The sequence below is a fragment of the Dama dama genome, chromosome 21 (assembly GCF_033118175.1).
Source record: "Dama dama isolate Ldn47 chromosome 21, ASM3311817v1, whole genome shotgun sequence".
NCBI lineage: Eukaryota > Metazoa > Chordata > Mammalia > Artiodactyla > Cervidae > Dama > Dama dama.
The window spans coordinates 67,750,602-67,764,944 of NC_083701.1; the positions used below are offsets into that span (position 1 = coordinate 67,750,602).

Genomic DNA, 14,343 nt, shown 5'->3' on the forward strand with positions numbered 1-14,343 from the left:
GTGTTCATTGGAAGGACTGATGCTGAAGCTGAAACTCCAATCCTTTGGCCACTTCATGCGAAGAGTTGACTCATTGGAAAAGACCCTGATGCTGGGAGGAATTGGGGGCAGGAAGAGAAGGGGACGACAGAGGATGAGATGACTGGATGGCATCACCGACTTGATGGACATGAGTTTGAGTAAACTCTGGGAGCTTGTGATGGACAGGGAGGCCTGGCGTGCTGCGATTCATGGGGTCGCAAAGAGTCGGACACGACTGAGTGACTGAACTGAACTGAAGTGTGTAACCACCTGTCTAATTTCTGTCTTCATGAATCTGATTACTGTAGGTACCTTATATAAGTGAAATCATACGATGTTTTGTCTTTTTATGACTAGCTTATTCTACTTAGCGTAATGTCCTCAAAGTTCATCCATGTTCTGTCATGTGTCAGAATTTCTTTCCTTTTTAAGGCTGAATAATAGTCCACTGTATGTATGTGATACTTTGTTTACCCATTCATCTGCCTATGGATGATTGGGTTGCTTCCACCTTTTGGCTATTGTGCATAATGTTGCTGTGAACATGAGTGAATCAATGTCTTTTTGAGACCATGTTTTTGATTCCTTTGGATACATATCCAGAAATAGAATTGTTGGATCATAGGATAATTCTCTTTTTAATTTTTTAAGGAACCTGCATACTCTTTTTTTGCACCATTTTATATTCTCAACAAGAGTGCACAAAGATTCTAGTTTCTCAACAGCCTCACCAGTGTTGCTATTTTCTGTTTTGTTTTTGATGTCCTAATGGATGTAAGATGATATCTCATTGTGGTTTTGATTTGCATTTCCTTAGTAATTAATGGGGGCTTCCCAAATGGCACAGTGGTAAAGAGTCTGCCTGCCAATGCAAGAGATGTAAGAGATGTGTGTTTGATCCCTGGGTCGGGAAGATCTCTTAGAGTAGGAAATGGCAACCCACTCCAGTATTCTTACCTGGAAAATTCCATGTACAGAGGAACCTGGCAGGCTACAGTCCATGGGGTCGTAAAGAGTTGGACACAACTTAGCAACTAAGTGCACATATGCACCCACACATACACAGTAATTAGTGATGTTGGGCATCTTTTGTTGTACTTAATGACCATCTGTGTATTTTCTTTGGAAGATGTCAAATCCTGTGCCCATTTTTTAATTGGGTTGGTTTTTTATTGTTGTTGCTGAGTTGTAGCCTTTTTTTTTTTCTTATATGGCCAATTGGATATAGAGGTCAGATTTTCCACAGCTGAACTGCCTATGTACAAGCATCTCCTAAACCTTTAAAATATGTAGCTATAAGTTGCTACAGTGTTTGATTTCAGGGATAGTATTACTGTGTGTACTTGGTCTACTGTACCCTCATTAACTGGAACCAGGTAGCTGTGTTTTAGGTCTCCAGGCTAAACTCTTTCACAGTGCTTTTGTGTATATTAAGATTAATTAGAACTCCTGACTTGTCTGGATGATGGCCCTTATATGGAATTTCTAAAAAAAAATACTTCAAAATTTAAAAAGTTCCTTTTCCCTCTTGGTTGCATTCATGCATGGCTTGAAACCTAGTGAGCAGAGTTCCTGCTGAATTCCAACCCCCGTACATCTTGGTTGGACACTCTTGTGCCGGGTACACCTTGTACTGTACCTCACATGGCAGTCTTCCTGCAGATTTCACCTGCTTTTAGGGACACTAAAGTAACCATGAAAATACTATCCTTATTTGAAAGTATTATGTTTGTGGAGGAGGAGGAGCTCTCAACCTATGAAAGGGGATTGTCCAAGACTCCTTACCAAGATAATCACTGCTCCCATCAATCTACATCTAGTCTTCTAAGAACTTGTTGGGGAAAAATATTCTAAACCAGACTTCCTCCAGTCCAGTAAAGCTGTATCAGAAAAACTATGCTTAGATAATGTTATTCATCCACACAATAGTATTGAAAGGGCAAAAAATGACTGAAACATTAGTACTGGAGTGTTCTTCCTATACCACTAACAATAGTAATAATGTTGTCCCTATGTTAGTACAGGCAGAGTCTTTTTATAGGAATGTTGGTGGATTACAAAAATGGTCTCAAGTTCCCCCTCCCCCCATCCTTGTCCCTTTGCTGTGTGACTTTGGGTCATCTCCCATTCTGACTCTGAGCTCAGCCACCTGACTTGGATTGGCCCATGAAATGCTGGCAAACGTGGCAGCACAGGGGGCTTGAAAAGGTCTTGTGCACTGGGGCTTGCCCGCCCTTGGGGTTCCTGGAACCTTTTTGTCACCATGTGAAGAAGCCTGGGCTAGCCTGCTAGAGGATGAGAGACGTGAGAAACTCAGACTTGCATTTTGGTTTGTTGCTATATCTCTGCCTTCCCTGGTCTAAGTTTCTTTGATTTACTTTCCACAGAGAGTAAGTTTCTTTGATTTACTTTCCACAGAGAGTAAGTATTCTAGTTGAGAAAGTGAAGTCAACTTGTTTCATGGGAGTAGGACCTGGTTCTACTTGCTTTTGCTCTTGTAATAGCTGCAGTCTAAACCCCTTCCTTCTGCACTGCCTTTATAAGATGTGGCTGTGTGAATGAGCTTGTATCTCCCTCTGTGGGCACTTAGGTTTCACTCCTCAACAGGTCACCATTCCACTACTCTCTGTTTTCATATATAAATCTCTGCTTGTTTCATCAAAGATAGAATTTGTGTTTCTTATTCTCCTGCTGTTCTTAGGGTGACTTAAGAAAGGTAACGAAAGCAGAACGGCGTTTATTCCATTATCTTTATACTGAAAGTCTCTTAGATTTCTTTTTTTTCCATTTATTTTTATTAGTTGGAGGCTAATTACTTTACAGTATTGTAGTGGTTTTTGTTACACATTGACATGAATCAGCCATGGATTTACATGTATTCCCCATCCCGATCCCCCCTCCCACTTCCCTCTCTACCCGATCCCTCTGTGTAGATTTCTTTTTTTTTGCCACACCATGTGCCTTGTGGGATCCCAGCTCCCCAACCAGGGATTGAACCCATGCCTTTGGCAGTGAAAGCACAGAGTCCTAACCACCGGACCTCCAGGGAATTCCCTCTTAGATATTGACTTTAAACTGGAATTTGAAAGAAAATCTATGTTTTAATTATACAAAGTTCTGTTGGTTATTCTATAAATATCAATGATAATATTAGTATTTTTCTCTAAAAAATTCAAATACTGCTTCTAAGTTGTATATGAAGATTCTTTCTTTTTGATTAACAGAGTTGTGTTGGTATCCAACTATACACGAACCTTGGATATTTTACAAGAAGTCTGCAAGCGTCATGGATATACTTATACAAGACTTGATGGACAGACCCCAATCTCTCAAAGGCAGAAAATTGTTGATGGCTTTAATAGTAAATACTCTTCTGATTTTATTTTTTTGTTAAGTTCAAAAGCTGGTGGTGTGGGGCTTAACCTTATTGGAGGATCTCACTTAATCCTCTATGACATTGATTGGAATCCAGCTACTGATATCCAGGTAGGACTGTTTCTATATTAAACAAACATTATCGAATGCTGAAGGGGGATATGGTGCCTGTGGCGATATGAGGGTGATGATGAAGTATAATAACTGCTGCATATTCAGCCTTTATTTTCTAAAAATAAGCATTCTACTAAATGCTTTACATCTGTTTAATCCTCACAGTAGTCCTACAAGTGTGCGTGTTGTAAGCTCTGTTTTGCAGATGAAGGTATGGAAGCTTGTTCCAGGTCACGAAGCTTGTAAGAGGCAATGCCAGGATCCATACGCAAGCCTGTGTCTCCAGGCCCTACTTGACTCTGTAGTTAGTTGGGTCTTTCAGGATGCTCATGACCGTCAGGGGACGACAGTAAGGTGTTACCGGTGCCAGGATCGGTGTTCGTGCAGGGTATAGTGAAGATACAAAATTAGCTTACTTAGGAAAATATTTCAGTAGCGGCCTTCGGTTTTCTTCAGAGTACAGTCCATCTTCACGGGTTTTGAGGTTTCTACTTATAGATTTGCACCTCACCTGGTAGCTGTGTTAGGGGACTGGGAGACAACCCTCAGGTTCAGTGATTCACTAGAAGGACTCACAGAATCTAGGAAAGCAGTTACATTCAAGTTAGGGTTTATTACAGTGAAAGGATACAGAGTAAAATCAGCACAGGTGAAAGGTACATCGGGCAGAGTCCAGGAGAGACCAGGTACAAGCCTCCAGTTTTCCTTTCCCTATGGAATTGTATGGACAACACTTAATTTTCCTAGCATCAGTGAGTGACGACACCCATGGAATTTTGTCAACCAGAGAAGTTCACTTAAGCCTTGATGTCTAGATTTTTTGTTGGAGGTAGGTCATGTAGGCACAGATACCTGCGTGATTGGCCTCTGCAAAGGTCAGACTGGCCCAAGCCCCCACCTAAATCACATCGTTAATGTAAACAACTTGGTGTGGCCCAAGACCCCAGGTAACCTAAGATGCTTTTATCAGGCAGGATATTCTAGGGGTTTTCAGAAGCTGCTTGAGGGCCAGAATTTTCTTTGGAATGTTCGGGGTTTGAACATTAACCTTTTACTAAATAGCATTACTGATAAATCCTAAAACCTCAGGGATCTGCCTAGAGCCTGAGCTGATTGCAGGTATCCTAGGATTCCTTAGAGGTGAATCATTAGCCTTTTGGACTGAGAATAAACCCTCAATGCCCATGCTATACTTGGTTTATTGCATTCTTACTTCCTAAACTTGCTATCCCATTTTTTTTTTTTTTTTTATGTAAATAGACCCTCTCACTGTTGCCTGGCACCCTGTAGTTATTTTACAGTACCATAGCAAGTGTTCATTCATCCCTTTCTTTAACTCGGGGGAAAAAAAAATTGAAGTGGAGAATGCTTAAGTATGTCTGGGCTTTGGTTTTTGAAGCTATAAGTGAAATGTAGAATTCCTAGTCTTAAATTTATGAATACAAGTTGCTTGTGTGGAGAAGGTTATTAGTTTCTGTTGTACTCTGAGTTCTCATTTATTTTCTACAGGCAATGTCTAGAGTGTGGAGAGATGGTCAGAAGCACCCTGTACATATTTACAGACTCCTAACCACAGGTAGTAACCCTCCAGTATGAAAAAAGATGTATTCTCTTTGAGTAAATAAAGGTGTTTTGTGTGTTAAACTTCAGTACCAGGAATATTGGTAGCTATTTTTTAGCTAGTATAGCATAAACGTATCTTACCCTACCAAAATGACAGATGTAAAAATCTGAAGGAAATCTAATGAATGTTTTCTCTTCAGGCACAATAGAGGAAAAGATCTATCAAAGACAGATCAGTAAGCAAGGTCTTTCTGGGGCAGTTGTAGACCTATCCAAGACATCTGATCATATTCAGTTTTCAGTGGAAGAACTTAAAAATTTGTTCACATTGCATGAAAGTTCACATTGCATTACTCATGACCTGCTTGACTGTGAATGTACAGGAGAAAATCATACAGGTTAGTTGTATTTTAATTCTGTTATGATGATGAAGTTAATTGGTCTCTCTTTAGCAGTTGAAAATATTTAAAAACAGAATGACTAAAATATTGACCACTTGCATATGTTAGTTTAATTTTCTCTTCAGATCCTAGGGCAGCTGTGACATAGGTATTTGAGAAAAAAAAATTTTTTTGGCCCTTTTTTTTTTTTTAATTGGAGGATAATTGCTTTCCAGTGTTGTGTTGGTTTCCGCTGTATGACTCAGCTATAAGTGTACTATATCCCCTCCCTCCTGGGCCGCCCTCTCATCCCCTCCCCACCCCACCCCCGGGTCATCCCAGAGCTCCCAGCTGAGACGCCTGTGCGGTCCAGCTGCTTCCCGCTTAGCTGTTCCACACGTGGCAGTGTTTATCTGTCAGTGCTGCTCTCGCAGCTCATACCCGCCCGCTCCTTCCCCAGCTGTGTCCACGTCTGTTCTCTACGTCTGTGTCTCTGCTCCCGTCCTGCACATAGGTTCATCAGTACTGTTTTTCTAGATTCCATGTGTATGCGTTAATATACGATATTTTTCTCTTTTTAACTTAACTTCACCCTGTATAACAAGCTTCAGTTTCATCCACCTCACTTCAACTGACTCAAATTTCTTCCTCTTTATGGCTGAGTAACATTCCATTATATATATGTGCCACAACTTCTTTTATGTCAGGGGACATCTAGGTGACCTCCATGTCCCGGCTCTTGAAAATAGTGCTGCCGTGAACACTGGGGTATATGTGACTTTTTGAATTATGGTTTTCTCAAGGTTTATGCCCAGTAGTGGGATTGCTGGGTGATATGGTAGTTGAATTCCTAGTTTTTTAAAGGAATAGTGGCTGTATCAATTTGCTTTCCCACCAACAGTGCAAGAGGACTCCCTTTTCTCCACATCCTCTCCAGCATTTATTGTCTGTAGATTTTTTTGATGATGGCTGTTCTGACCAGTGTGAGGTGATACCTCATTGTAGTTTTGGTTTGCATTTCTCTAATAATCAGCAGTGTTGAGTATCTTTTCATTTTTGTTTGTCTTCTTTGGAGAAATGTTTGTTTAGGTCTTCCACCCATTTTTTTGATTGGATTATTTGTTTTCTGATACTGAGCTGCTTGAACTGCTTGTATGTTTTGGAGATTAATCCTTTGTCAGTTGCTTTGTTTGCAGTTATTTTTTAACATTCTGAGGGTTGTCTTTTTATTTATAGTTTCCTTTTGCTTTTAATTAGATCCTTTAGTTTATTTTTATTTTTATTTCCATTACTCTAGGAGCAAAAATTTTAATTAGAACCCTGTTGGTTCTCTCAATTTAGCCTATTCAGAATCAATTGTGGAAAATTGGACTTATTTAGTAAAAATCATTCAAATCCTGATGATAATGATTTAAGAATTAGAGGAATGTTTTTAATCCTTATTTCTGTTTCACACACACACACAAACACGACAGGCTAATCCTACTGTTTATTTTTGTGTACCACTCACTCCTGATGAGGTCATACTTTCCCAACAGTACGCCCGAGACACCCTACTTCTCAGCACTTCACACGCTGCTTGTGCTGCTTAAATGAGGCTGAGAGTGTCAGCCCTCCAGAATGAACACTATTCAGATAGGCGCTCGACTGGAAGTAGTACTTGAGCAAGCAATGTCTGGAAGTTGGAAGTCACTTGATAATTGTATTGAGATGAGTTTAAGAAGTGAAACTGTATAAGACTAGCATGAAATAATTTATACTTTATATAGTCAACATTAATCTCCTCTATTGTATGTTTTTTCCATTTTAGTGATTTCTACTCTAATTATTTCTTTTCTTTTGCCCTGTATTTATCTAATTTTTTCCCTTATTTTCTAAAGTTAAATCCTTAGCTTAATGACTTTCAGTCTTCTTTTCTAAAATGGGTATTAAGGCTGTAAATTTTCTACTAAGTTGAATCTCATGATTTTGATATGCCATCTATTTTTTGTTTTCTATTATGATTTCTTCTTTGACTCATGAGGTATTTAAAAATATGTTTTAAAGTGTATTTTAGTTTTTGTCATTGAATTCTGGCTACTGCACTGTAGTCCCAAGTATGGTCTGCATGATATTGATTCTTTGGCAACTATAGAGACTTGGTGTATGGCCTGGTGTGTTCAGTTAATAAATGTTTCCCTTGTGCATGAAAATCATTTGTATTCTCTTAATTACTTAGTTTAGAGCTCTGCCATATTAGTCAAATTTTCTGTTACCAAATTATTTTTTTCTTATTTTAAAGATTTAAAAATTTACTAATTTAACTGGAAAATTGGCAGTGTTTACATGTGAAAGCTATTGGAAAGTATAAAATGTATATGGTGGAAACACTTCCTTCTGTAATGCCCTCATCTGTCTAGTTTCTAGTCCTGCTACCCTATAAGAATCCACTGTTACTAGTTTCTTGTGTATCCTAGATGTATTTTTATGCATATGCAAGGAACTCTGAATAAATATTATTGCCCAGTTCCGCCCACCCCCCATAAGGGATAGTGTAGTATATGTAGGATTCTGTACCTTCTGTACCTTTTTCATTTAATAGTATATCATTACAGAAGGAGTTTCCTCATTCTTTTTTTCCCCTCAGTGTATAATCCTCCATTGAATGAATAGACCATATTTATTCATCTAACCTCACAGCCATGTAATTAGGTTCTTTTCAGTCAGTATGCATCTTCATTCATACATCTTTTTCCATATGTTCAAATATCTTGTAAGGTTAATTATCAGTGTTGCTTTGTCAGACAATATGTGCATTTGTAATTTTGATAGGTCCTGCTAACGTGCCCTCCACTGGAGTGGAGGTTGTATCATTTATACCCCACCAACAGTATACTATTTCCCCACAGCTTTCCCAATTTAGGATTATCAAATGTTTGGGTTTTTGCCAGTCTGAGAGTGAAAAATGGTTTGTTTGTTTAGTTTTAATTTAATTTAATTTTATTTTGTTATGAGTGAAATTGAGAATGTTTTTCTGTGGTTAAGAGCTGTATTTTCTTTATGTGAACCACCTGTTTATAACATTTGCCCATTTTTCCGTTAATAACCTAATTCTTTGTTAGACGTGTCTGTTATTAAGAAATACATTAAAATCTTACAGTATGACAGTGAATTTGTTTCTCATTGTTCTGTCAATTTTTGCTTTATATATTTTATGTTGTTTGTGAAATGTTTTCATTATTATTTATTTTATTATTATTTATATTTTTATTATGTAGGAATTGCTTTATCCCTAATGTCTTTTGCTTTCATTTTGTCTTCTGTTAATATATTACACTGACTTTCTCATTGTTAGTATTTATCTGATACTTTTCCCATTCTTTTACATTAAATCTTTCTGTATCATTTTCGGTAACTCTCATTTAAATAGCATGAGCCTGGATTTTCTTTTTTATCCAGTCTGATGTTTTCCTTCAACTAGAGCATTCAGTCTATTTACATTAATTATAATTACTGATATATTTGGATTCATTTCTACTGTCTGTCTTTTCATTTTTTGTTTTTTCCCCCAACAAGGGTCTATTAGTGGTTGTCTCTCAGTATTTTTTCAAAGTGTTTTTTCTCTTTCTTAAATTCTTTCTTTGCTGAGTGTACAGTTCTAGTTGATAGGGTGTTTTAATGTTTTGGTTTTTTTTTTAGTCAGTACTTTGAGGTATTATTCTACTGTCAAAGCAGCCTTAGCTTTTGTTATCTTCTGCTCTGTTTGGTTCTTCTGTCTGTTTTCTAGCTCTTGTTAAACTTCTCACCATTCATCTCCTGAGTTTGTTGAGCATCTTTATGATTATTACCTTGAGCTCTTTATTAGGTAGATTGCTTATCTCTTCTTCTCTCAGTACTTCTTCTGGGCTTTCATTTTATTTCCTTGTTTGGAACATATCCTTCTGTCTCCTCATTTTGCCTCTGTGTTTATTTTTGTGTATTAAATAGGTTGGGGTTTTCCTGATGTTGGAGAAGTGGCCTGTGTAGGAGTCATGCAGTGGGGCCCCGCAGCGCACTCCCCTCGGTCACCGGAGCTGTATCTCAGGCGCCCCCTCTGGGGGCTGCGTGGCTCCTTCTGTTGTGGCAGGCAGCCAGAGTGGGTACCCTGGGAGTTGGAGCCGGTCCCTGGCCTGGCTGGCTGCCAGACTCGCTGCATACGGTGGCTCCAGCCGGTTCACTGGCCGTGCCACGTCCTGGTTCTGCCGGCTGTGTGCCCCAGAGGGTCATAGGGGGAGTGTGGCCTACGGGTGGGTGGGGCCGGGTTCCTGTTTGTCTAGCTGCTCGGCCTATGGTTTCTGGGACTGGTGTTGGCTTGCTGGTGGGCAGGTAGGCCCCTGGTTCTGCTAGGTTGTAGGGAGAACTTCAAAATGGTGCTCGCCAGCATCAATGCCCTTGTGGGAAGAATGAGCTCCCCGGAATGGCTGTTCCCAGGGGGATTACAGTTAGCTCCTGCTTCTCCAGGAGGCTTTCTAAGATCAGCAAGTGGATCTGACACCGGTTCTTTTCATTCTTTTCAAATCATTGCCTCTGCCCTGGGACTTTTAGCATGTGAGATTTGCATGAGCCTTTTGAGTATGGAGTCTCTTATTTCCTATAGTCCTCTGGCTTCCCCATATGTAATTCCCTCTGGTCTTCAAAGCCAGATGTTTTGGGGGCTCATCTTCCCTGTGCAGGACCCCCAGGCTGGAGAGCTTGATGTGGGCCTCAGGCCCCTTGCTCCTTGGGGAGAACCTCTGCAATTGTGATTATCCTCCCCTTTGTGGGTCACCTACCCAGGGGGTGGTTCCTGACTGCATCTCTGCCTCTCCTACCTATCTCCTTGTAGTTCCTTCTGTCTTTAATTGTGGAAAATCTCTCCTGTCAGTCTTCACATCCCTCTCATAAAAAGCTGCAATTTGTAACAATTGCATAGTAGTTCTTCTGGTGTGCTCACGGGAGAAGGTGAGCTCAGGGCCTTCCTGCTTTGCCATTGTGGCCACTCTGTCATCCTTCAGATCTCAGTAACACAGGTCAGCTTTTCCTGTTGTACATGCTCATAGCCCTCTCTGTCTTAGCTTCATACCCTTAGCTCTATTTGTAATGTGGCTCCATAGTTCCTTATTTCCAGTTTTGAAATCTAGAAAGCTTGAAAGACCAAAAGTTGTGGGCCACCCCCTCTGCCCATCCCGCACCTTCTTCCCTTATAGCTCAGCTGGTAAAGAATCCGCCTGCAATGCGGGAGACCTGGGTTCGATCCCTGGGCTGGGAAGATCCCCTGGAGAATACTGGAGAAGATCCCACTCCAGTATTCTGGCCTGGAGAATTCCATGGACTATATAGGGGTTGCAGAGTTGGACACAACTAAGCGACTTTCCCTCACTACACTTTCATAAATTTGCTTCAATCTTAGTTGTTGGCAGAAACCTTAGCTAAATTTACGTGAATTCATCGATGGTCTTTAATCTCTTTTGTACAACTGTTCTTGCCGTAGCTAATTAATGAATTTGACTATGAAGTGTTATCCCACGTTGTTACAATTATATTCTAAATTTGGAAACATATCTGGCCCCACAGGCTTTTAGATAAGAAATTGTGGACCTATAATACATCTATCTCTCTGGATGATTATTTGTTTAATGTGTAGTTCTCTTGTTAGATCATAAAGTCCTTGAAGTCAGAGGCCATGTCTATTTTTGTTGACCACTTTGGCCCTCTTTGCTCAAATTAGCACATAATAAACGGTTTATAAATATTTGTAGAAGGAATGAATCAATTGAATTTGCTCATCTTAACATGAACTATGGTAATCAAATATAATAAATCACACAAACTCATTATATAATTAAAAGGTATTGTGTATAATAGAATATTGATTGGCCTTAGGATTTTCTTATTGTTTTACTTTTTTCAGGTGATTCATTGGAAAAATTCCCTGTGTCTAGAAGTTGTCAGCTTGGTCCACATCACCAGAAGTCTGACTCCCTGAAACCTCTCTCCATGTCACAGCTGAAACAGTGGAAACATTTTCCTGGAGATCATTTAAATCTTACAGATCCTTTTCTTGAAAGAATAAGAGAAAATGTATCATTCTTTTTTCAAAATATAACCAATCAAACTGTTGCTATATAATGAAATATTACTTTATGACATTGTTTTGCTCCCCCCTTTAAAAAGTTAATCTAGTAAGTAAATGTACTTTTGGAAAACAAACAGAATTATTTTAATTATAATAATGTATTTTGTTGCACACTATATTATAGTTTTGATACGGTAGTCAAAACTGACTTGTTTAATGTTTTGTATATGTTCCTAAATATTGACACATTAAAGACATACTTCTGTCATCCTATAATTGTTTATCAATAATTCCATAATTTGTGCGCTTTTATTAAGTGCTTTCTAAGGAATTTTCATAGGGAATATTAAAAGGTGAAACACCCAGTTCCTTGTCTTTGGGAAAGCTAAATCGATTAGGAGTTGTAGCCATAGATGTGGTAGACAATTGAAAGCTTTGCTAAGTTTAAACTGTAGCTCAAAGGAGAGGGAGGGTGAGAGACTAAGATAGCAGATGCTGAGATGTGATGTGGTAGTTACTGCAGGGCAGTTTGGGTGAGAATGGTGTGTAGCTTGTGGCAGGATGCGGAGGAGCACTGGATGCTTCAAAGCACTGGTTTCTAATCTGGGACCTCTGACTCCTAGGGGACTGACACGTGGTCTGTAAAACCATGTCCACCAAGCATTGTATATACACTGGACCATGGTTCAGCTACCATCATGTCGAAGGTTTGTGAGGTAATTGTTGCCATTAATGTACAAAACAAGCTTTACAAGACTGAAGTCTGCAAAGAGAAAGGAATTACTCATTTAATTCCAGTTAGGGCTCCTGTAATCAGCTTTTGATTCTTTTTAGGGAAATTTCTTTTAGACTGAATATGGTCTTAAGATTTTGAGTAAAGACTCATTATCATCAAATCTGAGTTCTTTAGCTCTGTAGTGCCATGCCTGGGTATTTATGGGCTTCCTTAGTAGCTCAGATGGTGAAGAATCTGCTTGCAATGCAGGAGACCCCGGTTCGATTCCTGGATCGGGAAGATCCCCTGGAGAAGGGATAGGCTACCCACTCCCAATATTCTTGGCTTCCCTGGTGGCTCAGATGGTAAAGAATCCAATTGCAATGTGGGAGACCTGGGTTTGATCAGTGGGTTGGGAAGATCCCTTAGAGAAGGGAAAGGCTACCCACTCCAGTATTATTGCCTGGAGAGTCCCCGTGGACAGAGAAGTCTGGCAGGCTACAGTCCATGGGATCACAAAGAGTCGGACACGACTGAGTGACTAGACACGGCACGCATATGCACGCCTGGACATTTGTACATCTGTGACTCAAACTGGCATTTTGGGGACCAAGTTTGTCAGAAAGGGAGTAATCAACTAATAAAAAGCAAAAATGGCATTTCTGGACTCTTGTGTATAGGCTTCTTATGTGAGGCTTAACATATAAAACTGTCTTCAAATGTATCTTGTATCACATTATTCTCAGGTATAAAATCTTTTTTACTAACAAAAATAAATGTGGAAAAATATTTTTTAAAAGGTAAGAGACTAGCTTCTTTATTGTCTATGTTAATTGTAGTGGACACTAGGGTGTACTGCCCAGGTTGGCCCTTTTAGGATCAGGCTGCTCATTTATCCAGCTGTTGGGAGTGTCACTGACAACCACTCATAGCCAAGTCTCTCTCCAAGAAGAGCCCGCAGCTGAAAGGAGCTGCCTTATGCAAAGTTCCCCTCCCTCCCCTAGGTGACTGGCGCCCACTGATCTGATGATATAAGGTAGAAAGGCCCAGCCCCTTGCCTCAGTTTGGGACAAGCCTTCAGGACCACTCCAGCTCCAGAGGCCCTCCGTTGAGGCCTGTGTTGTAGTTTCATTGACGTTCAGCTTGTCTCTGTGTCCAGACCTGCTTCCTTCAGTGCCTTACAGATGTCGCTCCTAACAAACTCCCTGCCTGCAGATCTGCTCGGTCTGTTTTCCAGGTGACCTGACGTGAGACATTACCCACAGAGATATCACCGAGGAAAAGCACTTTAATAATATAATTGATGGCATCCAACTGTCATTAGTTGTTGGCAGAATAATCCTTGAATGGAATGAACTGATACATGAAAACATTGTAAAAAGTATAATAAATTTTACTTTATACCACATTTGAAAAACAGACCCCGTCGAAATGAATTACTGTCTGTACATTCACAGTGTTGTACAGTCATCACCACTATCCATTTTCAGAAGAGTTCTCAGTGTCTCTTCCCAATACAAGAGGCCTCTATCCAGTCATTCACTAGTTGACAAATGCAGTGAACTCTTTTCAGTCTTCATCTTGACTTATGTTCATTTTAGGTATTGGTGAACTGCTTGAAATCCCCGCCTTTCTTAATTTTGATTAAATTCATCTGTCATTCCACAATTATTTATTGAATACCTAGTATGTGTTGGACGTCGTCTTAGGGATTACACATCCAACAAAAAATGAGGCAGTCTCTGCCCTCCTTGTGCTTTCATTCTAGCATCATGAGAATAATGCGCATATGTAAGGGAGGTGTCAGATGGATGTGCCAGGTGGGGCCACTCAGAGGGACCCCCAGCTCTGGGGAGGCAGCTCTGGGAGCCCAGGCCCTCAGCTCTAGGCCAGGAAGCCTTGAACTTGGGCCTGCTTGGTCAGGAAGCATGTCCTCTCCCAGGAGACCCCCGTCCGGCAGTGTTCTCAGGTCTGCCTGTGAGAGCCGGTCAGGTTGGTCCCCCAGGGAGCAGGGATCGTGCACCCGCACACGTGTGACCTTGGAGCCTTGCGCAGAGCTGGCGTGCCTGGGTGTGTGTCTACTTCTGCAGCCCAGAGTGTCC

At 40.3% G+C, this 14,343-nt stretch overlaps 1 protein-coding gene across 7 annotated transcripts in view; it reads left to right on the forward strand.

The window, feature by feature from the left end:
- The window catches only part of RAD54B (RAD54 homolog B), a 108,241-nt gene extending 95,234 nt beyond the window's left edge, over window positions 1–13,007 (forward strand). For 6 of the 7 annotated variants that reach the window (XM_061123768.1, XM_061123769.1, XM_061123770.1 and 3 more), the window contains 4 exons: window positions 3,246–3,507; window positions 5,020–5,086; window positions 5,274–5,471; window positions 11,362–13,006. In XM_061123768.1, coding sequence (XP_060979751.1) covers window positions 3,246–3,507; window positions 5,020–5,086; window positions 5,274–5,471; window positions 11,362–11,579 — 745 coding nt within the window. In that variant the 3' untranslated portion in view covers window positions 11,580–13,006. Of the gene's footprint in view, window positions 1–3,245; window positions 3,508–5,019; window positions 5,087–5,273; window positions 5,472–11,361 lie in introns of all 7 variants that reach the window. The other variant, XM_061123767.1, reaches the window with a different exon arrangement.
- Window positions 13,008–14,343: the final 1,336 nt, after the last annotated feature.